General features: G+C 41.4%; 1 protein-coding gene across 1 annotated transcript; it reads right to left on the reverse strand.

Annotated features, from left to right (window-relative positions):
* Nucleotides 1-2,921: 2,921 nt before the first annotated feature.
* On the reverse strand, nucleotides 2,922-26,251 carry KLHL31 (kelch like family member 31). Its single transcript, XM_044291492.1, has 3 exons — nucleotides 26,112-26,251; nucleotides 8,632-9,836; nucleotides 2,922-8,320 (listed from the first exon to the last, which is right to left on the reverse strand). Exons 2-3 carry the CDS (start codon nucleotides 9,801-9,803, stop codon nucleotides 7,588-7,590), a joined length of 1,905 nt encoding a protein of 634 aa, XP_044147427.1. The 5' UTR covers nucleotides 9,804-9,836; nucleotides 26,112-26,251; the 3' UTR covers nucleotides 2,922-7,587.
* Nucleotides 26,252-27,659: the final 1,408 nt, after the last annotated feature.

A 27,659-nucleotide genomic window follows, 5' to 3' on the forward strand; every position in this document is an offset into this window, starting at 1 on the left:
GAACTGTCCAACGCATTATTAAAAACTGGAAGGATAGTGGGGACCCATAGTATTCAAGGAAGAAATGTGGCGGGAAAAAAATCCTGAATGATCGTGATCGGTGATCTCTTAAACGTTTGAAAAACGAATAGAAGAAATTGAAGAAAAACAACAGTAGAACTCAGGGCTATGTTTAATAGTGAAAGTAAGAGCATTTCCACACACACAATGTGAAGGGAACTCAAAAGATTGGGACTGAACAGTTGTATAGCCGTAAGAAAACCACTAATCAGTGAGGCAAAGCAGAAAAAAAGGCTTCAATTTTCTAGGGAGCATAAAGATTGGACTCTGGAGCAATGGAAGAAGGTCATGTGGTCTGATGAGTCCTGATTTACCCTGTTCCAGAGGGATGGGCGCATCAGGGTAAGAAGAGAGGCAGATGAAGTGATGAACCCATCATGCCTAGTGCCTACTGTACAGGCCTGTGAAGGCAGTGCTATGATCTGGGGTTGCTGCAGTTGGTCAAGTCTAGGTTCAGCAACAGTATGTGCTCCAAGAATGAGGTCAGCTGACTACCTGAACATAATGAATGACCAGGTTATTCCATCAATGGATTTTTTCATCCCTGATGGCACGGGCATTTTCCAAGATGACAATGCCAGGATTCATCAGGCTCTAACTGTGAAAGAGTGGTTCAGGGAGCATGAGACATCATTTTCACACAGTCCAGACCTTAACCTCATTGAGAATCTTTGGGATGTGCTGGAGAAGGCTTTGCACAGACTCTACCATCATCAATGCAAGATCTTGGTCAAAAATTAATGCAACACTGGATGGAAATAAATCTTGTGACATTGCAGAAGAAACAATGCCACAGCGAATGCGTGCCATAATCAAAGCTAAAAGTGGTCCAATGAAATATTAGAGTGTGTGACTTTTTTTTTTTTTTTTTTTTTTGGTGGCGACTTTTATTTGGGACAGGCAGTGTATTTCCCTATAACCGGACACAACAATGTCACATAACAGCTAATGTGTAAGGTTTGGACTAACCAACTCCAGTTGGATAGATACCTTTGAATCTTCATAAATCTATAATGGGTAAGTATATTCATTTCTTTAGTCATGGTAAAAATAGTATTTTCTATTTTAAAAAAAAGTTTTCTTTCTTTACAGTTTTTAAACAATATAAAGCTTTCTGTTCCCATTTTGTAAGTGATAAGCAAGTTTCCATTATATTCCATAACAGTAGTAAATGTCACTTAATGATATTTTCGCATATATTTTAATAAACTGATATTTTGAGAATCCTACATAATAATGCCCGAAATCAGAAAAGATTTAAATTGTATATTTTGTAGGTAATAGCTCCCACAAACCTTATGTTTTCTTAATTAACTTACTGTCATTAATTGTGATTTCTATTAAATTTGTTTTAACGTGTTACTACCATCAGTGTCTTTTTAGCTTCCATCATAAGGCTAATCTCACACTTTGCAACACATTTTGAATGACTGCTGATATTTATATTAGGCAGCCTATTCTAGCATAGTGGTTGACTACTCAGGGAACCTGGCTGCAAGTGTTTAATATCCCTGCAGTGCCACCAAAGGAGAAATGAAGTATTACACAGTTCCCATTGAAATAAAGTAAAGCATGGATGTGCTAGGTCCTGCAAAGAGAGAGGGACACGCTTTGTAACCTTTTCATTCTGGCTAATAGATGGGAAACGAATCCCCTCCGTATAAAATCAGAACTCCAGGGGACTCCAAAATAAATCAGAGGGGTCCATGTAACGGCTTTGCTCATCAGTGGAAGCGATGGTTCTAGTGTGAATTTAGTCACATATTACCTTCCCTTGTCTTTCATGAGTTCAAAAGGAAAAGGAGAATCACCCTCATTCAGCCTCCCTAGGCAAGTCACGATGTGTTGTGCACAAATGGTGACTGGAATGGTATTGTGAATTAAAGGGGATATCCTGTGATTAATGTAAACATTTTTAATGAGACATAATAGAGGTCATGACAATCTTCAAAGCTAGAACCAGCCCTGTACTTCACATGGATCCGGAGATCTTCCTATTCATTGTTCCAATATCTCTGCTAGATTTATATCAAGCTGGACTCTCAGGGGGGCTTGTCCTTTCTGCTACAGATCAGGGGGCAGGTCTTTTCTGCTGCAGCTCTCTCCCTATCACAGCTCAGGGTGAAGAACAGCGATGCAAGGGGAGCAGATAATCTTATTCTTGAATATAGACTATGGTTAATTCATCAATAAAGCCACGTTATATTCAAGAATAAGATTGTCTTCTTACCTTCTTGCAGCTCCACCACAGCTCCGTTTTGCAATTCTCTGTTCTTCAACAAGTGTAATCCAGTGCCGGTGGGAGGGCGCGCAGCAGCAAGCACTCGTTTTAATATATGCAAGGGAGTTGTAGTGCATCTAGCACAAAGCTTTCAGATGAGAGGCTTTCCCTGTCCTGATAGCCCACCCGCCCATCTCCTTACATCTCGGTCCTGCATACGCAGCTGTTTTTGTTTTTCCCAATAGCTATCACAGCTTAGGGGGCAGTTGAAGGATGAAACTGAGCATACGAGTCCACGTCAGCGAGGTGGACAGAGAAATAAGAAAAAGAACAAACAGCAGGCACCATAGAGATATACATTTTATTGAATAACTTAGTGACTCTGCTAAGTTATTAATGACATGCAATTACGAAAGTATTCAGATCTAGGTGCTGGGTTAAAAAATGCTAAATATTTTTTTACGGGACAACCCCTTTAATTTCACAGAAAACCATAAATAATATACGGTACGTTTTCAATTTACAGTGTCACCTAAACTATCCTAGAGTACAGTATATGCCCAAAGCGCTAATGTAGTTGCAGATTGCACACTCTTAGAAATGACAGTGAGCTGCCAATGCTAAATGGGCAGGCAATATGAAGATGTGTAGACTGTTTATTATATTGTGTTTAGAGTCAATTTACTATAAGCGTGAAAGAAGCCTTGTGATGTCAACTTTTATATACTATAAGATTTGTTCCTTTAACAGGGTTGTCTCATGATAGACAATGGGGGCCTATCACTAGGATATGCTCCTCCTTCACTTGCGGGGCTCCGTTCTCGATATAGGTGCGGGTCCCAGCGGCGGGACCTGCACCTATAAGACAATAGGGGCATATCCTAGCGATATGCCCCCATTGTCCATGATGAGACAACCCCTTTAACTCCCAATTAATAAACTTGAACACATAACAATTTGATTCACTTGTCAATCACTAATAACCAGTTCCAATCTGTATATTTCATTGTAGGCAAGAGTCCCTGAATGAATTTAATTTTCTTTATCATTAAAGTATGGACAGAGTTGATACGCATTTTAACATTGCAGATATGGACATTTAGCTAGGGCAGCCATGCAATGCTCTCTATGTGCTGCATGGGCGGACAGGATCAGGTTGTCACACAGATCTATGTCGGTGAGAGTGAACACTTCTGCTCATCGGTAGTGTTCCTACTTCTCCTACTAGTTACACAGCCCAATCCATGAATGGCTGCTTAATGCTTCCTTAACCACTTTTCTATTCCCAACTCCTTTAAAGGGGTTTTCCAGGAGTACAATATTGATAACCTACCTGAGAACAGATCACTATCATCTGAATAGTGGGGGTCGGACACTCAGCATTGCCACGATCAGTTGTTTGAAGAGACTGCAGCGCAATGGTGAGCGCCGCGGCCCCCTCACAACATACCAAGCACAGCACCATGCATTATATAGTGGTTGTCCTTGATATTGCAGCCCAGGCCCATTCACTTTAATGAGACTCAGCTCCACATAGGCCTTATTACAGATGAATGTGACGTCACCGGCCTAGGATAAGTCAGCCTCACTTACCAGAGTGCTGCGGCTCTTCAAACACATGGTCGATAGGGGTGCTGGGAGTCAGCGCCACACCGATCTAATATTGATGACCTATACTGAGGATAGATAATTTATTATGTACTTCTGGAAAAACCCCTTTAAGTAATCCAATTCCAATGTAACCTAAGATGTTCATTATAGGAACATTGATTTCAATTACTGAAAGTTAATACATCCCTTGACCCTCTAATCAAACATGCTTAATACAAACAGGGAATTAAAGAAACTGAGTTTATGGCACAAAATGACTGTTTTGGTTTATTCCAATGATTGTACGTGTATATATATGAGTCTTAAAGAGCATACCTCTGAATTGAAAAAATTATTCTCTTGTATAGTTTCCTCATATACTTCATAGTTATGTATGCGTTATCTTAGACTCCTAGACAGGTAATAGATGCTGGGTAACTAGGGATGAACTAATCGACTTAGGACCAAACATCCAAAGTCGAATTTCGTAAAACTTTGTTAGAATACGGTACGGAGCTAGCGCTCAGTACAGTATTAGACTGTATTGGCTCCTATGAGCGGAAGTTATTACTTTGTGAAGTCTCGCTAGACTTCGGGTAATAACTTCAGAAATGTATTTCTACTGTAAAAAAACATTTACTGAACTCTGGTTCGGTTCCAAGGTACCACTTGGAACTGAAATCGATTTCAGTAAAGGGTTCTTAACAGTAGAAATTAATTTATGAAGTTATTACACAAAGTCCTGTGAAACTTCGCAAAGTAATAACTTTGGCTCATTCTAATACTGTACGGATCGCTCACTCTATGCAAATCGACATTGGATGTTTCATCCAAAGTCTATTCGCGCATCCCTAGTAACAACCATTAGTGTAACATATCGCAGTGCCTATAGGCTTTTCATTGTCATGTACAGTCATATTATGCCCATTAAGGGGCTGTGGAAAATGAAGTGGTTGTGATTCAACATCTGTTCCCTCTGTAGCAATCAAAATACCTCTGATGCCTCTGAATGAAAATTTTATTTGGATGACTCTGGAATTACATTTCCAAGAAATGTTCTAATTTTAGGAAAATGCTGTGTAAGGGTATTTTTTCTATACATTTGTGTGGAGCTGTAGTGAGCATACTCAAGTGCCACTTGTTACAACTCCTGTGCTGGTAACTAGGAACAGGCAACTGGAATGCCCCATACTAGTGACTGGTGGGGTTCCAAGAAGTAAGGCCCCCTGCAACCTGACATTTAGCACCGACTAACTGTCGATAGTTGATAAATGTTATTGGTAGGAAAACCCCTTTCGGGATTGGTACCATCAAAGTAAGTGGATATTGTTCACATTGATGTGGGATACTTTAGTTTGTATGTTTAATAAATAGCTACTTAACACAAAAAAACTGCATCAGGCAAGGCCAAATGTGTCCTTAAAGGCATATTTACATAGCTATGTTTTCAATCCATGTTACATCTGCATATTTCTTTCCAAAAATAAGAAAAAAGTTGACTAAAGGAAAGTAGGAAAACCTGCCCTTCGAGAACTATTTTTATTTAAAATAAATAAATATATAAATACATAAATGTAGCCTGGGCTGAAAATGTGGTTGTGTTAATATGCCCTTAAATTATGAATAAAAAAAAAAAGCAAACCTCAAGATTAAACCTCTGTTTTCTTGTTTTACCTTTAGTGAAAGCATGTAATATGCAGAAACATCTGCTTTTCTTCTTGGTAAGGATTCTGTAGAACCATTTTTCACAGCCAATTTATGTGATATATAGTGAAAAATAATAAATATTCAGTTTTTTGGTACATTTGTCACCGTGTTTATCATAACATTGAAATTGCATTCTGTATTTTCATGATCTTGTAAGCTGTTTTGGGGATTTCAATTTATAATTTTTATGTTACATTACCACCTTTCATCGGTGTACTTTATGAAAACTGCATAGCCAAGTACAAATTTTATTACGTTTTCAGCCTGTTTGCAATTCTATTAAGCACTGAAACCAAAGTCCTGAGAATGTAATGTCTGCATTATGAGTACATGTTTCTATCTTTCTTTTTTAAGTACATACCAGCAAATATATTGCTTTGCAAATCATCGGTTGTTTCATTAAATTTGGAAAAGCAATGCAAGCAATGACAGTTTTATTTACCATGAAGCTTACAGAAGTATTTATTCATTTTTACTCAGTGACTAATTGTTTATTACATAATTAACATAAAGGTTAAGTCCTAAAAAAAACAAAGCAAATTTTCCAAATGTTCTAAAGTGATGGAATAATACTAGAACAGACCCTCACCGATCCTGAGAATGAAGGGGCCACAGCTCTAATGTTGTACTGCATCCCTCTGATTTCCTGCACAGTGGCTCCCTGGCCTCTTGCTGTGCAGTAAACTGTTGTGTGGCCCCACTCAAGCACGTAAACTCAAGCACCTCCTAAGTTTTCCACATGTAGCTTTTCACATGCTTGCAATACAGTGAGCAATAACTTTCAATAACAATATCCCATTCCACTGAAGTCAAAGTCACAAGTGTCCAGAGAGCTGTAATATGGGGAGATGTTTGGTGCAGTCTTCACACCCTAGAACTGCTTTTGTCATGGAGTGAACTTATAGGTCACTAGTGAATGCATTGGCTCTGGGGAGGGGTTGTTACGGTAAAACCTATATATTAGTATTTGACCCTTTAGATCTAGGAAATAAAATAGGTAGTGACAACAGGGGCTATAGGCCAGGGGATGATTGCAGCATTAAAGTGTGTGAAGGATACTCTCCATATACAGTATCTGTGTACCTGAACCTCGGTAAGTATAGTATGGAGTTGTGAAAGATTGTGCTTTGACTCCATAGGCTTGACACCATTGAGGTTTGGACATTGATTATAATTAGCTGCCTATAATTTATGGTTGCATCAAGCTCCAAAAATTCTAATTAGTGGAATAAAAGTACTAAAATGATGTAATAAGCAACATAAATATGGCTAAAAATCATCTTCCAACTTGGTTATTACATCACAATAGATTAATATTTTATACAAAAGTTAAGGGCAATTTCCTTCTGTGTAGTTACACTACAATAATATAATCTTTTCACTACAATACTCCTTTTTATTAGTATTATACACCTAGAAATCCAATGTCCTTTAAGCCACTAATATTTAAAATGCCCTTTCATTTTAAGATTATTGTTAACACATAAAATCATCCAGAAAACATTCATTTCATGTCATACACCAACGATACTAATGTACAAAAACAACAATCACTTTTCATGCCCCAAAATGGCTTACACCATCTTATTAACCTTGATCTAACTAGCAGTTGCATTATCATGAAATATTGGTTTAACTTATTTATTCCATGTCTGTAATCTTCATTGTAAATAGAAAAGGCTTGCTACAATGCCTTATGGGCAAATTATTATAATGCCATGCATCAACCTCCAATTTCCAAAGCAATATTAAAGTTGATGGATACATTGTCTGATGAATAATTGAATAGTTCCTTTCACATACAAATAGTGTTTCGTCTACATCATGTTCCATTTGACATTCCATGCACCAAATAATATAAATGGGTCAGCTGAGACAACTTATCAGGTAGTAAAATTACAACTTTTTTTTCTTTTTTTTTTTTTTTACATTGGCCTGATGCCTGAGAAGCAATGTGCTATAGTAGAAGCATTGGATTCTTTTAATGTATCACTGTCAGTAGAAAACACTTATATACTGACAGGCACTGAAGAAACCGAGCTTGCTCTGGACTCCCGTGTTTTCAAATTTGGCATGGTGATTGTACAGCAAGATACTCCTACTGTTGCCTCTGGTAATTCATCTTCATCAGTCCATTCATTAAGATCAGGGTTGTAGGCCTGAATACATTTCTTGTACTTCTTTTCCACTTCATTCCAGCCGCCCACCAAATAGATTTTGCCATGTAGTGTGGAAGCACCCGCAGTGCTCACTCCATTCTGCAGAGGGGCAACATAGCTCCACTGGCCAGTGTGAGGATTAAAGCATTCAACAGGAAGGACGTCAACTCTCTCACCACGGCCACCAAGTTGACTGCCACCCATCACATACACTCTGTCACCAAGTGTAACAGAGCAATGCCATCCTCTTGGTGTACTCAGACTTGCCTTATCATGCCAGCTATCATTACTTGGGTCATACATACAAACAGAGCGAGAGTATGCATTATTAATGTATCCACCTACGACCAAGAGCTTACCATCAATGAGAGAGCTGGAATGGCAGCACCTTGCAACCTCCAGTGGTGCCTTTAACTGCCACTGGTTAGTTGAAGGCACATAACACTCAAGTGAAGCTAGGGAACCTTCAGAATTGCGACCACCAATTGCATAAAGGAGACCGTTGAAAACATTCAAGCTAAAATGAGTACGCTTCTGAGTCATGTTTGCAAGGTGAATCCATGCGTTAAAACGTGGATCATATCTAAAAATACATAAGTAAAAGAATAAAAAATGTATATAATTAATATAACATAAAAACAGTACCACCCCCACAAAATTTAATTTAAATTACATAAAATATTAATTGATGCGATTGATATCCAAGTGTAGTGCTATTTAAATTATGTTATAACAGATAGATGCATAGATAGAGAGATAGACGGAGGGATAGATAGGTATTTAGACCACAAAAAGTGTGGGAAGAAATAGAACTGACACGCAATCTCCAGGGCAAAACATAATATCAGAACCTCTCGCTGCTTGCTAGCTTTACTTGTTAGAATAAAAGATTACCTGCAGAAATTGCTGACTGCATGTTTTGCTTGGTTCCTGGCATCATTCTGGTCTTCACCACCAGCAATGTAGAGAAATCCATCCATCACTGTGACGCACTGATTAAAACTCTTAGCTGGCAGCTCAGTGAGCCTTTTCCATCCATTCTCAGGATCCCTGTGCAAAATCTCCCTGCTAAGAGATTTTTCTGTCAATGCTGGTCGGCCACCTACAGTTACAAGAACTCTTGTTCCTCCACGTATTTTTGTTCTTCTTGATTGTAAGGTGTTTTGATGATAGGGAAGCAGATGGTAATTCATGGCTTCAACCAGAAGCCTATGGCATTCTGTATCTTGCATCATTCTTGGCACTGATTGGACATAGTTAACCAAGTCTTGAGCTGATATTGTGCCAAATCTAATATTGCCTATAAGACTTGAGGCATACTTGATTCTCTTTTCATCGTGATCTAACCATTTTATTGCAATCTGGAAGGCAACAATTTCAGATGGTAACTGCAACTCATCATCTATAAGAAGTTCATTTATTTGATCAAATGTAAGCTTTAGGAACTGATCGGTTTCAGAGAACTCAATGAAGTTGTCTCTAATGAATTTTTGTGCAGCTTCTTTTGTACTTTTAAGTCCATAGGTTTCTGCAATATTAGCAACATACATGCAGTTTTCAACATTAATTTCTTGCATCAAAAAGTTACAGCACATGTTCACAAGGGCATTTATCTGAAGGAAGACGGCTGAAGATATAGTACTACCGATTGTGTACAAAGACAGAGTAATTTTGCCAGTGTAGGCATAGGTTATTACTGTAGCTAGACCTAGAGGAGATATATCATTCAGATCAACTTGCTGAGTGGAAGGATCTTTCTTCAGAATGTTGTAGAAGTATTCACTGCAGGATGCCATCACAACCTTGTGGGCCATGAATGATTTTGTTTTGGTACCAATGGTAAGATCACACAGGAAACTGTCTTGTCTCATTCTGCTTAACCCTTCCATGAGATTAGATCCATATGATGAGTCAGAAACCTCTGTAGAGATGTAACTAAAGCCATTTCCTCCATCAATTAAGCCACTAAGCCCATTTAGTTTACTCAAAGGACCGTCTTCAACGATGATTGTCATCTCATTAATATCTGATTTACTTTTCTTGACATTCTTCTTTTTTGGTGCCATGACTGCAATACAGGAATCACAGCCAAGACCTTTCTGTAAGATAACAATTAATAATAATTAATAATTTAAGGCAAAATCTAAATGAAGAAAAAAAAATTAAACTTAATTATATTCTATTTAATGTAGGTTGGATAATTTGATAATTAAGCAAAAAATGTAAAACCAAATGTAAGCCTTGCCAAAATTTTTGCGATCTTCTGTTTTGACTACTATGTTGTAAGAATATTTGACAAGAAATAATGACATTTGACATAAATAAGTACTGATTGGTTCCTCCGCCTTTAATTATCATATTACCTTCTATATACCTTGTAATGTAGTGAGTTAGGGATAGTTAGATAACATATACAAACCCTCTTTGTGCTATGAAGGTCACATTCCAGAGTGGTTAACTTTTTGGACATGTGTACTGCACATTGGACATCATTAGTAGGAGGGGCAGAGAGTTATAAACCTTTTTGCACAAAGACAAAGAACTCGGCACCACTGAGAAAATCATCCAGGTAGGATGTTATAGGTCACTATCCCTCTCTTGTATTGCCATGGGGCATTGGCCATGTGCTACATGGGTAGCATGGTGATGAGAATTCCCTTATTGTGTAGGCAAGGCAATTATAATTTATTCTGTTTTATATATTTCATCACACTTAGTAAATATTTTTTTATCACTTAGCCTGTGTAAGCCTAATTATTCTCAAATCTTCAAATTCACGCTAAAACAACTATTATGAGATTGCATGTGTAATATCACTTGTATACATGGTTTAATGCAGGGCCATTTCTGCCATGAGGCGAGATGAGAATCTCATCTCAGGCGGCAGTTTTCTGTATTTCTGAAGGGGCGGCATCTACACAGCAGTTAAACACTGCTGGTGGATGCTGCCAGTGTTCCCTTTGAGCTGCGCATTCCCCTGACTCCCTCCCTCCTGAAGTGCAGGGAGCTCCTTCCCTCCTTCAGGCCGGCAACACACTAAATGGGGAAGCAGGAAGACTTCTCCCTGCTCCACTATTCAGCCTGCAGGCAGAGATCGTGCTGCTGGCTTGTGTGGGAGGAGCCTGCAGCCCAGGAATTTGCATAAGCTCCACCTGCACAGTCCTGCCGAGCGATCTGTGTCTGCAGGGGAGAGAGGACTGTGAGCTTCAGGAACGGGACAAGGTGAGTAGGTACTGTGTTGTTTTTTTTAACACAGAGAAGACACAGATGGCATTTCTACTATAAAGGGGGACAGAGGAGAGGGCAATAATACTACAAAGGGGGCACAGTGGACATTACTACCATAACGGGGGCAAAGTGGGCATTGTTACCATAAGGGGGGCACAGAGGACATTGCTACTATAAAGGGGCACAGAGGGCATTACTGCTATAAAGGGGCATAGAGGGCATTACTTCTATGAAGGGGGCACAGAGGGCTTTCCTACTTTAAACAGGGCACAGAGCGCATTACTACTATACAGGGGGCACAGAAGGCATTATTACCATACAGGGACCACAGAGGGCATTGCTACTATAAAGGGGGCACAGAGGGCATTGCTACTACAAAGGGGGGCACAGAGGGCATTGCTACTATAAAGGGGGCATAGGGGCTAATACTACTATAAAAGTGCACAGAGGGCATTACTACTATAAAGGGGGCGCAGAGGGCATTACTACTATAAAGGGGACACAGAGGGCTTTACTACTGTGAAGGGGCACAATAGGCATTATTACTATGAAGAGGGCACAATGGGCATTATTACTATGAAGGGGGCACAATGGACATTACTACTGCGAAGGGGGCACAATGGGCATTACTACTGTGAAAGGGCACAAAGGGCATTACTACTGTGAAGGGGCACAGTGATAATTACTACTATGAAGGGGGCACAATCGGCATTTCTACTGTGAAAGGGACCCAGAATGCATTGCTAATGTGAAGGGGGCACAAGAAGGGTATAACTATTATGGGGGCATAGAGTGGGCATTACTACTGTAAAGGTGGCACAATGTGCATTACTACTGTGAAGGTGGCACAATGGGCATTGATACTGTGAAGGGGGCACAGAGAGAGTATTACCACTGTGAAAGGGGCACAGATGTGTCTGTTCCTGTGTGTGTCTGTCCCTCTGTGTGCCTGTCCTTGTGTGTGTCTGTCACTGTGTCACAGTGTTCCTATGTCTTGACGCAACTGCATCGGGACTTTCTGTGCGGGGCAAGAAGAAAGAAGAGGAGGCAGCGCCACCACCATGGAGTCCACCATGGAGGCACAGGGAGGCACACTGAGGACATAGGTAACTACACTAGTGTTATCTGTGGTTTTACATAGGACTGCAGGTAACACTACCCCATTATCAGCACTAGTGTTATCTGTGGTTTTACATAGGACTGCAGGTAACACTACCACATGATCTACATTAGTGTTATCTGTGCTTTTACATAGGACTGCAGGAAACACTACTGCATTTTCTGCACTCAGATAGCCATCACTGTATTATCTGTGCTGTTACATAGGACTGCAGGTAACATCTACTATAGTATTTGTACTCAGAGATTTATCACTGTGTTACCTGTGGTGTTACGTAGGACTGCAGGTGATCAATAACATTATCTGTACTTGTACCGCCCCAGATCTGACAGGACAGTCTCGGAGTTAGGTGGCTACTTGGCTTTCATACTATTTTTTAATGGGAGGGGGGTGCCATTTAAATTTTTGCCTCAGGCAGCAGAAGAGTTAGAATTGGCCCTGGTTTCATGCACTAAAATAGAAAACGTATCCTCCAAATATTCCACCAGAATATTAGCATTAGACCCAAATATTTAAAGAGGACCTTTCACTAGTTTAAAAAGTGAAAACTAACTATATCAGTGGGCAGAGCGGCGCCCTGTCTGCAGCTCCTTCTTTTGTACTGGGCGGAGTTTTTGTATTAGAGTTGTCCCTTGCTGCAGCGCTGGCCAATAGTAGCGCACAGCTCATAGCCCGAGCTGTGCGCTACGACTGGCCAGCGCTGCAGCAAGGGACAACCCTAATACAAAAACTCTGCCCAGTACAAAAGAAGGAGCTGCAGACACCGGCGCCTATACCGGTCGAACGGAGCGGCGCCCAGACATAATAGTAAGTGCAGGGGGACCCCTGGGAGCGGCTCTGCCCACTGATATAGTTAGTTTTTACTTTTTAAACTAGTGAAAGGTCCTCTTTATTTACAGGTAATGGATACAAAATCCAGGTGAATAGAAACAGATTTCACTCAAAAGTTCAGATTAAGGCTAATTTCCCACATGCCCACTGTGGAAAACAGGCTCTATGTGGGAGCATCATTTCATGCTAACATGGCTAAAATCTGCCACTAATCTGCCACTGATTCAGCAGCAGAAAACTAGCATTTTCAGCTGCGATATCCACATTCAAAACTCACCAACAGTTTCCCCATTGAGTTTAATGTTAACACATAGAGAGTGTTTTCCACAGTAGACATGATCATTTGAAATTAACCTAATAAGGCTGTGCTTAAATGCTCTTGCGAGAGATTAGATTTTATGACATTTGGAAAATATTACAGAAATGTGAATATGCCACTGATGCAGTCACCCAGAATCATCTTCACTTTCCGAAATTTATGTGCAAGGATACATTAGGGAAATAACTGATATTTTCTGGTTAAAGGGGTTGTCCCATGAAAAATATTCTACAGTTTTCAAACCAACACCTGGATCTGACTACTTTAGAAATTGCATGTAATTAAAAATTTAGCATAGCCACTAAGTTATTCAATAAAATCTATCTGTATAGCGCCACCTGCAGTTTGTTCTCTATCATTTTCTTTGACCTGCTCCCTGAGATGGCCGCACATGCTCAGTTTCATCCTTCAGCTGCCTCCTGAGTTGTGATAGGGAGAGCTGAGACACACCCCCTGAGCTGCAGCAGAAAAGACACTCCCCTTCAGCTGCCAGCTTCATATAAATCTAGCATATCAATGAATGGGGAGATCTCTGGATCCATATAAGGTACAGGGCTGGTTCCAGCTTTGTTAGAAAGAGATTGATTTTTATTTTTTACATTAGTCATGGGATAACCCCTATAAATGCTCCAGTCCCTGGAGTCTAGAGGCAGTGTGGCTCAGCCCTTGGTGTCCACTTGTCCCAGGCCTTGGCATTTAAGGACTTGGAGCCCTGTTTCCATTCATTTATGCCTCAGTTTGTGGATTCCAGTGGTTATTGGGTTAATTAATAATCTGGAGTTTCTTAATTTGGAGTCCCTGAAAGTATAGGTTTTAGTGCTGTAGTCCATATCATTCAGTGTGATATCAGCAGACATCAGAGTTTTCTTACAGATTTATCCCTTACCTTTGCTCCCATGCCCACGTACTGATGTACTGACATGTACTTCATGACTACCAATTTTTTTTAAAGGGAACCTGTCATCAACTTTATGCTGTCCATACTAATGGCAGTATAAAGTAGAGACAGGTGAGTTGATTTCAGCAGTCTGTCATTTATAAGTTAAAAGTAAGTGGTTGCCGAGGACCAACCTCACAATCATTGCAGCCCAGCCCTGGAAAAGAGTCCCGGCCACCTGAGAAGAAGGTTAGTCATGAATCCCTGCTCTCCTGCCCACCTGCTGATGACTGACAGCCTTCTACCTAGTTTTCTCCCTTTCTCTCTAGTAGAGAACTGCCAGTCATCAGCAGGTGGGCGAGGAGAGCAGGAGATTATGTATAACCAGGACTCTTCTCAGGTGGCCCTGACTCTTTTTAAGGCCCTGTCTGCAATGATTATGATGCTGGTTCTCAGCAACCACTTACTTTTAGCTTATTAGTGACACACCGCTGAGATCAGCATTTCTGTCACCATTTTATGCTGCCCTCAGTGCGGTCAGCATAAAGTTGATGACAGGTTCCCTTTAAATGTTGTGACTTGCAAGACTATAAAAGTTTAAAAGTCCATTTCTAAGGTTTAACACTGATAGTATATCCTTAGGATATGTCAGCAGTGTGCGACGGGTGGGGCTTTCACCAGCGAGAATCCGTATGATCATAAAAATGAAGGGGCAGTCATCCAGTTGCTCTGTCGGTTGCAGCTTAGCCTCATTTGTGTTCTGCACTCTCTGTCCTTTTCTCCATGCTAAAAAAACACTTGCAGCTGCCTATAGGTTTTACATACTGGCACAGTTTATGGTTTTGTACAACATGCATTTGGGACACAGGGAATAAAATGCTATAAATCAATCTGTAACTTGCTGGCAAAGGAGTGGTGACTGGAAACGTGTAATTCAAAATACTGCAATTACGACACAGAGTTACTGTCAATGTATTGTAGTTCCCTGATATCTTATGCTAAACATCAGGAAATCAGAAACAGGTGAGTAATGGTAGTTTCTTTTATTTCGTAACACTTCATGCTCTTAATTTGATCATAATTTTTTAACTCCCAGACAACCCCTTTAAAAAGGATTTCCACCCAAAACATAAAAATGGCCATAAATTAGTAAATCAGAGGTCAGTGTTTGGTGATTATTTTTGTTTTACTTTCAGACTTATTATCATTTTTGGACTTTGCTGCCACCACCATATTTTGCAGAATTAACAACAGGAAGTACAGTCAGGTTGGTTGTCATTGTTGAATTACTGTTGCGTTTTGATAAATTGTCTTTTTGTTGTCGATTGAACATGCTGACAAGATGATGGTTAATCATCAATTTCTGAGAAGCTAATTTAAAAGTGTCAACTAATATGGCTGATGTTTACATTTTGGGTCAAAATCCTTTGTATTCATACATTGAAAGCAATTCTACATTAACACATTGATCCCTATCTAGTGTGAAATAATAGTTGGTCTGTCCCTTTGTATTTAAGTTAATGATGGTTTAGTCTATGGCTGTCCCATCTGTACAACTGTTTTCCATATGCCCAGGGGCGTAGCTATAGGAGAAGCAGGGAAAGCAGCTGCTCTGGGGCCTGAACTCAGAAGGGGCCCACCCAGGAGGAGGACTAAAAGATTTTATTGTCAGGGCCCCCTCAACAGTATTATTGAATGACATACATCCTACAGACACTATAGGAAATGGACGGAGTGGCTACCGGGCCTCGTCTGAGAGAACGAGTTTTACTAGCCACAGGAGTGGGGGTTGCGAAAAAGTTGCTTGGGGGTAGCCCATTCAAAAATGTGCTGTTGGGCCCAGGTATTTGTGGTTATGCCACTGCATTTGCCCTATTAAAGCAACATTGGTGTCATAGAAGGGGATCAGCTCTTTTGGACACAGAACAACCATTTATTAGATGTTTTTTCATACATTTGGGGTATACATTGGCAAATGCTCCTGATGGATACACCAAACATGTCCATAGGGTATAATAGGCAAGCTATTTTTTTTTTTACTGTACAATACAGTGATCCCACAAAAAAGCATACACACTGTACTTGACTGAGCACTCAGTCTTATTAATGGAAGCCCCCTGATCGGCTGATTGTGCCACCCCTTCCCACTACTGTAGGGGACCATAGCATATACAAGGTAGCTTGATTTGTCTCGTCTGCGAGGGCTGTCCCCACAGGTGATGAGGCACCCTGCTGCTCCTGGCATATGTTGCGCCTGCACCACTGCTCCAAGTTGTCCGATGTTGGAGCAGAGGCTCAGCTTCCGCTTCCAGAGCAGCGAAGTGGGGATGTGTAGCAGCGCATGTGCAGTCACTGTTCCAGTTTGCAGAAGCAGAGCCTATGCACTCTCACCACCACTGAGAGCAGCGGCGCATGTGCAGTCACTGTTCCAGTTAGCAGAAGCAGAGCCTATGCACTCTCACCACCACTGAGAGCAGCGGCGCATGTACAGTCACTCCTCCAGTAGCAGAAGCAGAGCCTATGCACTCTCACCACCACAGAGCAGCGGCGCATGTGCAGTCACTCCTTCAGTAGCAGAAGCAGAGCCTATGCACTCTCACCACCACTGAGAGCAGCGGCGCATGTGCAGTCACTCCTCCAGTAGCAGAAGCAGAGCCTATGCACTCTCACCACCACTGAGAGCAGCGGCGCATGTGCAGTCACTCCTCCAGTAGCAGAAGCAGAGCCTATGCACTCTCACCACCACTGAGAGCAGCGGCGCATGTGCAGTCACTCCTTCAGTAGCAGAAGCAGAGCCTATGCACTCTCACCACCACTGAGAGCAGCGGCGCATGTACAGTCACTCCTCCAGTAGCAGAAGCAGAGCCTATGCACTCTCACCAACACTGAGAGCAGCGGCGCATGTGCAGTCACTGTTCCAGTTAGCAGAAGCAGAGCCTATGCACTCTCACCACCACTGAGAGCAGCGGCGCATGTACAGTCACTCCTCCAGTAGCAGAAGCAGAGCCTATGCACTCTCGCCAACACTGAGAGCAGCGGCGCATGTGCAGTCACTCCTCCAGTAGCAGAAGCAGAGCCTATGCACTCTCACCACCACAGAGCAGCGGCGCATGTGCAGTCACTCCTTCAGTAGCAGAAGCAGAGCCTATGCACTCTCACCACCACTGAGAGCAGCGGCGCATGTGCAGTCACTGTTCCAGTTAGCAGAAGCAGAGCCTATGCACTCTCACCACCACTGAGAGCAGCGGCGCATGTACAGTCACTCCTCCAGTAGCAGAAGCAGAGCCTATGCACTCTCACCACCACAGAGCAGCGGCGCATGTGCAGTCACTCCTTCAGTAGCAGAAGCAGAGCCTATGCACTCTCACCACCACTGAGAGCAGCGGCGCATGTGCAGTCACTCCTCCAGTAGCAGAAGCAGAGCCTATGCACTCTCACCACCACTGAGAGCAGCGGCGCATGTGCAGTCACTCCTCCAGTAGCAGAAGCAGAGCCTATGCACTCTCACCACCACTGAGAGCAGCGGCGCATGTGCAGTCACTCCTCCAGTAGCAGAAGCAGAGCCTATGCACTCTCACCACCACTGAGAGCAGCGGCGCATGTGCAGTCACTCCTTCAGTAGCAGAAGCAGAGCCTATGCACTCTCACCACCACTGAGAGCAGCGGCGCATGTACAGTCACTCCTCCAGTAGCAGAAGCAGAGCCTATGCACTCTCACCAACACTGAGAGCAGCGGCGCATGTGCAGTCACTGTTCCAGTTAGCAGAAGCAGAGCCTATGCACTCTCACCACCACTGAGAGCAGCGGCGCATGTACAGTCACTCCTCCAGTAGCAGAAGCAGAGCCTATGCACTCTCGCCAACACTGAGAGCAGCGGCGCATGTGCAGTCACTCCTCCAGTAGCAGAAGCAGAGCCTATGCACTCTCACCACCACTGAGAGCAGTGGTGCGGGCACGAGATATTCAGGTCTGGGTGAAATGTCCTGCTCTATCAATCAAGTGGGAAGTGGGCACCTCGTCAACTGTCGGGACAGTCCCTTGCAAGGGAAAAATTGTTGCAATCGAGACAAATAGATTTGATAGAATCGATCTGCTTGAATATGTCATGTTCTAATTTAGCTGAAAAAAAATGAATAATGTTATTTGTGGAGAGGTGAGCAAGCACAACAGGGCACATGTAATGCTCAGGAATATCCCTATTTATTGTAGAAAATAGAACAGATACAATAAATATAAATATTATATTATTACCATTATTATTAATAGTATAATGAAAAAATGAGCAGCTAAGGGTACTTTCACACTTGCATTATAGGATTCTGGCAGGCAGTTCCGTTGCCGGAACTGCCTGCTATCTCTAGAAATCCGTATGCAAACGGATAGCACTTGTTTCTGGATCCGGATCTGTCTAACAAATGTATTGAAATACCGGATCCGTCTCTCCAGTGTCATCTGGAAAACCGGATCCGGTATTTATTTATTTTGCATTTTTAAAGGTCTGCGCATGAGCAGACCGGTAAACCGGATCTGAATTTCCGGAACACTTGGTACCGGATCCGCAATTAATACATTTCAATGGAAATTACTGCCGGATCTGGCATTCCAGCAAGTGTTCCGGAATTTTGGCCGGAGAAAATACCATAAGAGTGACTGAACTGAAGACATCCTGATGCATACTGAACAGATTGCTCTTCATTCAGAATGCATGAGGATAAAACTGAAGCATTGTTTTCCGGTATTGAGCCCCTGTGACAGAACTCAATACCGGAAAACTTTAACGCTAGTGTGAAAGTACCCTAAGCCCCCTGTAGATCTGACACACTGCAGCAGCAGGTATGAAATAAAGTTATATTTTCCAATTACGCTTCCTCTGAATGTCTCTACTGACTGCAGCTTCAGCAAGAGGTGGAACAGGCTAAACCCCAGCTGTCCATTGCCATATAACATTACCATTTATATGTCAGAGCAGAGAATGTACAAGGCACATAAAATCCACTTATAACCCATAGCTGTGCTATGAGGTCAGCATATATATCAACAGCATGACCTTAAAACATCTATATATTCTACATTCAGTAGAAATGAACAGAACCAGACTAGAAGCCCTTTCCTGTATGGTCGCTGCTGCCTCTTGCACTATGCCTATAAGAACATTTCTCAAGAGGGAAAGGGTATAAATCTCCACTTCCATTGTTGCCACTTGGTAATAAGTGGATATGGCCACTGTAGTACAAAACTTTATCATTTGACTTTTAACCTGATGTTTCTAGCATGACTGCCATCGGAGTTATGTGGACATTTACTGCAGAGCATAAACTTGCTGACTACTTTTTAATGTCCTATTTCTTAAAGCAGTGATCCCAACATATTTCATGGGTAATTACCAAATTTATCAAGTCATTTACCAGCTACCATACAGTATTGATGAGAAAGAACAAATCATATCACAAATCCATGATGTACCACTTTTATTTGTAAGTAAAAACTTTGTGTAGGCTATGATATTAATATATCTATTTATCTATCTCATATATATTTGTCTGTCTGTATCTATCTACAATACAGTACAGACCAAAAGTTTGGACACACCTTCTCATTCAAAGAGTTTTCTTTATTTTCATGACTATGAAAATTGTAGATTCACACTGAAGGCATCAAAACTATGAATTAACACATGTAGAATTATATACATAACAAAAAAGTGCGAAACAACTGAAAATATGTCATGTTCTAGGTTCTTCAAAGTAGCCACCTTTTGCTTTGATTACTGCTTTGCACACTCTTGGCATTCTCTTGACCCGCACCTATATCAAGAACAGAGCCTCGAAAGTGAAGGAGGACGCACTGCGCATGTGCAGCCGCCCTCCATTCATTCTCTATGGGGCTGGCGTAAAGAGCTGAACGCTTGCTCGGCTATTTCCGTCGGTCTCATAGAAATGAATGGGAGCGGGGGCCGCTCATGCGCGGTACGCTTCCATTCACTTCTATGGGGAGCCAGCTTTGTCCTCATTGTCCATAATGAGACAACCCCTTTAAACCTTTCTTGGACAGATTCTGTCATTATATGCAACAAACAGGAGAACTGTCCCTGATCTGACAAGATCACAGATTTTTGTCATGATGGAAAATGATTCATGTAATTATATACTGTAATACCCTTGTACAGACCCATATGGTATTACTGTACCTTGACTAAGGGGTTATAGTATATTGTCTGAGTCTAGTCTTTACCACTAACAGCCCAGGACATTTTTAAGCATGCATGCTAAGTGTTTGGACGTATAGAGCAGATTTATAAGTATCTGAACTGATTGATTTATCAGTATATACATAAAGATTATGGGTTATCTTTTTCCGGCATACCACTAACCAATATCTTTATATGGCCTCTTATCAAGTTAACAGTCTGCTCACATTTGAGTTGGAAGGCTCCTTCATGGGTCTGCCTGAGCCGGTTGTGATGGTGCATTGACTGAAAGAGTTCAAGGGCCTGGATGTATTTCTGGAGTGTAATAATATTACAGGTTATAGCTATTAGATTTCTGGAGAAGGGTCAATGATCCAGGGAGTTATTCTGATTTTCTGATTGGAGTCGGGAATTTTTTTTTTTTTAGAACATGTGTGACTTCCTCTGGATCAACGTTGTAGGGTAACAGGCTACACTAGATGGGCATATGTCTTTTTTCTGCCTTATAAATTATGTTACCATGGGTACTGTGGGCCTTTACAGTATTTTTAACAGGAAAGTAGAAAAATTGGTTTCGGCACTAAAGTTGTAATCCAATAAAGCTTCTTCTTTATAGAAACACATATACATCAGCAGACACAACCACGGAGCATGCGGTAATTGTTGACATGTTTCGGACAATCTGCTACTAAGGACAGATTGTCCGAAACACGTCAACGATTACCGCATGCTCCGTGGTTGTGTCTGCTGATGTATATGTGTTTCAATAAGGAAGAAGCTTTTATTGGATTACAACTTTAGTGCCGAAACCAATTTTTCTACTTTTCTGCTGTTTCACTGGGATACACCCAAAGGTTTATGGACACACGGGAGAGCAAAGGCCAAGGAGGTGAGCTGGAAAAACAATCCTATAAGTATTTTAACAACAAGAATATGTCACTCTTCTGCTTGGACCCTGATGATTACCATTAATGTCAATAGGGTCAAACAAAGTCTGTCTAAATTCATTAGAAAACATAAATCACAGCGCTAAAGCTTAAGTCATAAACAGAAGCCATGGTCTATGTGTTAACAGAGCCAAGAGTAAACACTTTAAGCTCTTAGTGACTACCAATATAGAATTTAACTGCTAATATGATTTTTTTATAAAACACGCATCATAAGCCCAACATGGTTTTCTGGTCTACCGACAGCTATGTTCCTGCTCTAACAGATAGGGTTTCAGTGGGAGGAGGTTCCCTCTCTCACCCCATCTCCAACCCTCCAATGTGATCTTCGTATGGCAATGAGTTGCCACGGCAGTCAAACATCTAGCAATGGCCTCAAAGTCTGGCATGTATGGAAGTCTATTAGGCCCTGCCAGAGGTAGGAGCTAATAGGGGGTGTGATGGGCTGAACCGTCACTGGGGCTGCTGGAGAGGCCTGAGTGCTAGCCTCCTTCCTATAGACCCAGAACCATGGCGACCCCCCCAGCTCATTATTCTACAAAGGGAAAAATGGGTAGTTTCTGCCTGTGAGTGATTACATTATTCCATTGTGTTGGTTAATTGTATCACAGGTGGGTGTTGTCTGCCTGTGAGTGATTACGTTATCCCATTGTGTTGATTAATTGTATCACGTGTGCATTTTCTGCCTGTAACTGCATGTGATTGGTTTATGTAAAAACTGTCTCAGTCTTCCACAAGGTCCCCATGGGGAGTGTCCCTTGCTGGAAGACCTGCATAAAAGGCTGGCATGTAGCCTTATTAAAGTGTCCTGTTCTACCCTTCATGAAGTCTGAGCTCATGTTTGGGGGATTGGAGAACTACACTCTGGGGATCGCTATAATCATTATACTCTCCAGAGTATAATCCCTAGCTCTTGCAAGAGCTGTTCTTGTTCCTGTATCGCTCTCTGATAGAAGAGAGGGTCACCCACTGGAACATGGAAACCTTGTCGTAGGTCCAGGGTGGGTAGAAGACGAAGAGATCCCAACCAAGCTGCGGCAGTTCGTGGGGTCAGCAGTGCTTAAGGTGTCAAGTGGAGTGCTTGGAGTCCTCGGGAAGCACTAGGAGCATCCATCAACGGAGGTACACAGTCGGGGTGCCAGGAGATCCGTTACAGAGGGCCTGTCAGAATACTAGGTACAGCCATAATACACTACACTATATATGGTGCAGTGTATTATGTAAGTGATCAAATGATCGCAAATCCAAGTACCCGAACTACAAAATGATCATGCCAGAAAAGCTGTTCTTAAAGAGGATGTGAAAGAATGGGGGGGAAGGGGGTTGGGCCCCCACTTGACTAGACCTGTAAAAGACAGATGACTTACTAGCTTCCCAGCTCTGGCTCCCTGCTCCTTCTCCTCCAGGCCTCCATTGGGCCCCTTCAATGGCAACATCTGGTTTGACATCGCCACAGCCAATCACTGGCTGCGATAGAGACTGGATCCCCTTGCATCGTGTGATTTGTTATGATGTAAGGGGAGCCGGTCACTGCTGTGGCAATGTAAAACCGATGTTCATATTGAGGGAGCCCAGAGGACTCCTCAGGCCTGGAGGAGAAGAAGTGAGTAACCAGTGACGGTATGCAGGTAAGTCATCTTTACAGGTCTGGACAAGTAGGGGGGTTTGCCAAAAACTCAAAATCGTATGCACCCCAAAATGATGCCAATACAAACTACTCTGCTAAAAACAATAAAACTCGATCAAGAGAAAAAACATACAAAAATCTGGGTGTACTTGTTATCTGACCGTACTTGTTATCGACCCAGAGAATACCGTTGACTTCCTATTTATACCACACGGTGAATGTTGTTAAAACAAAACCCACAAAACAAAACATTTCAGAATTGTATTGTGCCCTACAAATAAAAAAAAATGGATACGGTTATTTCTATGGAAAATTAAAAAAATATGACTCTTGGATGAAAACCCAAAAAATGCTTAATCATTAAAGGGTTACACTAGCTTATGGTCAGTATCCAGTTTGGCCAGTACAGTGCTCATCCAAAAGTAAAAAAGTCACTCATTTTCTCCTGCTGGTTCATCCCAGCACCAAGGGTCCGGTCTCCGGCCTGTACACATCTGGGCAGGGTCACATGTGGTGCTGAGGCCAATCACCTGCTTTAACGGTGATGTATCCTCAACCGCTAGTGACATGCCACTTTAGGACACGTCACCACTAAGGCCATTTAAAGGTTGGGGACAAGAAGGAGTCACACTCGGTGCTGGATTGGTGCAGTAGAAAACAGGTGACTGACTGTTTAACTTTAGGATCAGTGCTCTACTGGCCAAATTAAAAAATGTTGTATGAATATTTGAGACAGTAGAGAGATAAATAGATGGATCAATTGATAGATGATATTTGCCTCAATGGTGATGTGTCCCTAAGGAGTGACATACCACTTTGAGATTTGCCACATAAGTGCATGTGACCCTGTCCAGAAGTTTACAGGTCAGGGACTGGAACGGGCCAGACTAGACACTCGGAGCTGAAATGGTGCAGTGGGGAACAGGTGACTGGCTTTTTGACTGTAGGATTAGCGCTCCACTGGCCAAATTGAAAATTGTATGAATGTTTGAGACAAAGTATACAGATAAATAGATGAATTGTGATTAGCTGTCTGGAAGTTTACAGGTCAGGGACTAATAGGAGCCAGACTGGGGAACAGGTGACTGACTTTTTTTTACTTTAGGATCAGTGCTCTAGTGGCCAAATTGAAAATAGACATAAAAGCTGGAATAACCCTTTAAGACTGGTCACTAAGGGTTTAAAAAGAATTATGAAAAGGGCATGGACTACTCCTTACAGTATCTGACATGATTCCACAAATCAGTCTATTTATCTAAGTAGTGTTCTAGTAAATATAAAAGAATAATACTAAATGGAGTTGCATTTTTAAAGCAGTTGCAGGACAAGGTGCAGATCATGGTGTCTACCTGATGTAACCAGTCTGTGCCTTGTGCTGAATTTCAATATACCGTAAAATCACCTCTGTAATGCGTTATGTTGATGTGTTCTTTAAACTGTGTAACGAGGCATATGTTTAGGTCTATGTCGTCCCACGACCCGGCCCGGCTGTCAGCTGTCCCAGAAGGGAAAGTACCCGATGTGAAACAAACCTCCCTAGAATATTTTGCCCCTTAATTTGTCTCTGTGGAAATATGGTAATTTCAATTGTTGCTATAAAATCATAATCAACTGATTTTACATGTTAACAATTACTGAACATGACTTTTGTAACAAAATATCCTTCTAACTAGGCCAGGAGCAGTAGCCTTTAGATTATTAAAAAATGGGGAAAACTAACCATGACAGAGCGTCCACTATAAGGGTACAGCCACTCAGTCAGGTTTCTGCATGCAGTTTTGGAATCAGAGTGGATATAAAAGGATAGAAAGTATAAAGGACACATATGATTTCTCCTCTTATTTGAATTCATTCCTGGTTTTGGCTTCTAAAACTGAATACAGAAATCTGACAGTGTGGCCGTATCCTAACACATACTGTACATAATACGGAAAAATGGAGTGTAAATTTAGACGCTACTACTTGGAAGAGTATTTGGGTGTATTGCCTTTAAGAAGTAAGAGCATGAAAGGCCTAGTTGTGTTACTGCCATGCCAAATCTGTGGGTCAGCTGCTACCTGCTATCCTTCCTAACCTCCCAAAACTGCACTTCACCCCCCTACTTCACATTCCACCAGCTGCATCTGTTACAGGAGATCAGCGTCAGTTCCAGAAATAGCAGCATAGAGGGCCCAGATAGAGCACATCCAAAGATAGGTCACAGCTCAAGTCTTCTCAACAGGCACACATTCCAGGGCTGCCCAGGAGTTCTAGTGGTCGTAGGAATGTTTTAGACATAAAGTACATAGGTTGATGTGAAATACATAGTGGATACATAGATAAATAGATAGATAGATAGATAGATATTAAGTAGATAATGGATGCATAGATAAATAGATATGGGAGATAGATAGATAGATATGAAATAGATAATGGATAGATAGATAGATATGAAATAGATAATAGATACATAGATAGATAGATATGAAATAGATAATGGATACATAGATAGATATATATGAAATAAATAGATATGAAATAGAGATAGATAGACAGATAGATAGATAATAGATAGATGGAAAATAGATGGAAGATAGATAGATATGAAATAGATAGATATGAAATAGAGATAGACAGATATATATTAGATAGATAGGAGATAGATAGATGGATATGAAATGAATAGATAATAGATAGATGGAAAATAGATGGAAGATAGATAGATATGAAATGAATAGATAATAGATATTTCATGCTGTTTACTCAGAAGAAAAGCAAAGAATCCTCTAACTAACCAAATATTGCCAATTACAGATGTAAACATAAAATCTCTGAGCAGAACCTTTTAAATTATTCACTAAATTAGAAGTCAATGAATATAAATCACAGTATAGAGATGTGACAAACTCTAACTGCGCAGAGCACGGTTCTTATCTCTAGGCAGAGAAGTTACGTTTTCAATGTCAGACACTAATGTGAATAAGAAGTGCTCCCAGTAGTCTACATGTTACTGGACCTGTGAATACTTTGAAGGTGCCCTTTATCAAACATTTGGTTTCCTCTTAGTGTCAATGTTTGTATCCCTCACAGTACAATAATTGGTAGTCAGTGACCACATAGTACACATACTATTTTATGGGGATTCTTGTGCTTCCTAATAGTTGCTTGTTGTGTTAGAAGAAATGGTTCCATATGCCAGCCACAAAAAAAAGGTAAAATAGGCACAAAAAAGGCAAATAAAAGTTTCAGTGCTGCTTACCCTTTGAGGTCAGATGTAGTCTTTAGCTGTGATCTTGCTGCAGGCAGGGTTCACTGATCGCCCTCTGGCACCACCACACACTCTGCCACCCTGACTGCACCTGTCACCAGAGAGCTCCCTAAAGCCTTTCCTTTCACATTGAGAAGAGACCAAAGTGTGGGCATATTGAACCTTAAAACGGACTCCACCTCAGCCATCCGTGGCACCACCTTCAGGGAGGGACCCCAGCACCCTGTGACTCTTGTGTTATTGTGACATGTCATGGCACACATTTGTCACACTGTATTTCATGGGGAAGACATTAAAGTACTGTCGTCATGTTTTCTCTGTTGGATAAGAATTTAACAAGCAGCGAAACACAGGACAATATTTATAAAAGACATGTAAATGGCTATAAAGTGTGTTAAAGGGTACTTCCTTTCACTCAAACAAGCATGAGCTTAGGGTACGGCTACTTGGCGACACTGAATCGAAAAAATGCGATTCAGGAGCTGCAGACGCAGCACATGCTCAACCGCCACTGCAATCCCATTCATTTCTACAGGATCACCGATACACTGCCATGGTTCTGCAATCTTGGCCGCGACAGCTGTCATGTGACCAGCGTAGCCGTACTGCTATCACTCTATTTTATTTGTAAAGGTTCATCTGATATTGTGAACAAAATGCAAGTTCTAAGGTAATGATATACATAGGATAATATGTGCAATAAATGCTGCTTGTAAGCAAATTGTACCGCTGTAATTCATTTTGTGATGGATTAGGGTGATTATAGCGATTATTGCTACATATTATCAAAATTAGGTTTGATCGTGTAGCCCAGTGATGGGCAAACTGCGGCTCTCCAGCTGTTGTAAAACTACAAATCCCATCATGCTCTGCTGTAGGCTGATAGCTGTAGGCAGACTGGGCATACTGGGAGTTGTAGTTTTGCAAGAGAGCCGCAGTTTCACAGAAATGTAGTCATACAGGATTTAGGAATGAATGGTCTCCGGTGTCAGACTGTGACAAGTGATTTCATGGAATTGTTCACAATCTAGTGAAAGTATGCAAATAATCTATATACAATTGTGCGCAATCATTTTAGACAAGAATGAGTTCTAGACTTCGACTATTGAACTCCGATCTCGTTAATTTGCTGTGATAACATAATTGAGGTCATTCATCAAACTGGTGTAAAGTAGAACTGGCTTAGTTGCCCATAGCAACCAATCAGATTCCACCGTTAGTTTTTGACAGCTCCTTTGGAAAATGAAAGGTGGAATCTGATTGGTAGCTATAGGCAACTAAGCCAATTCTACTTTACACTAGTTTAATAAATGACCCCAAATGTTCGTATTAAAATATATGGATGTCATAAAGGGGGTCTCTGCTCAGTCATGTGACTCCATCCATAGTCTGGTTGGAAGTAAGCAGGCTGGGGACCGGATGATCCAATTAGTAGCGTCTAAATTTACACTCCATTTTTCCGTATTATGTACAGTATGTGTTAGGGTACGGCCACACGGTCAGATTTCTGTAAGCAGTTTTAGAAGCCATAAAACTGTA

The sequence above is a fragment of the Bufo gargarizans genome, chromosome 4, assembly GCF_014858855.1.
Source record: "Bufo gargarizans isolate SCDJY-AF-19 chromosome 4, ASM1485885v1, whole genome shotgun sequence".
In the NCBI taxonomy this organism is placed as follows: Eukaryota; Metazoa; Chordata; class Amphibia; order Anura; family Bufonidae; genus Bufo; species Bufo gargarizans.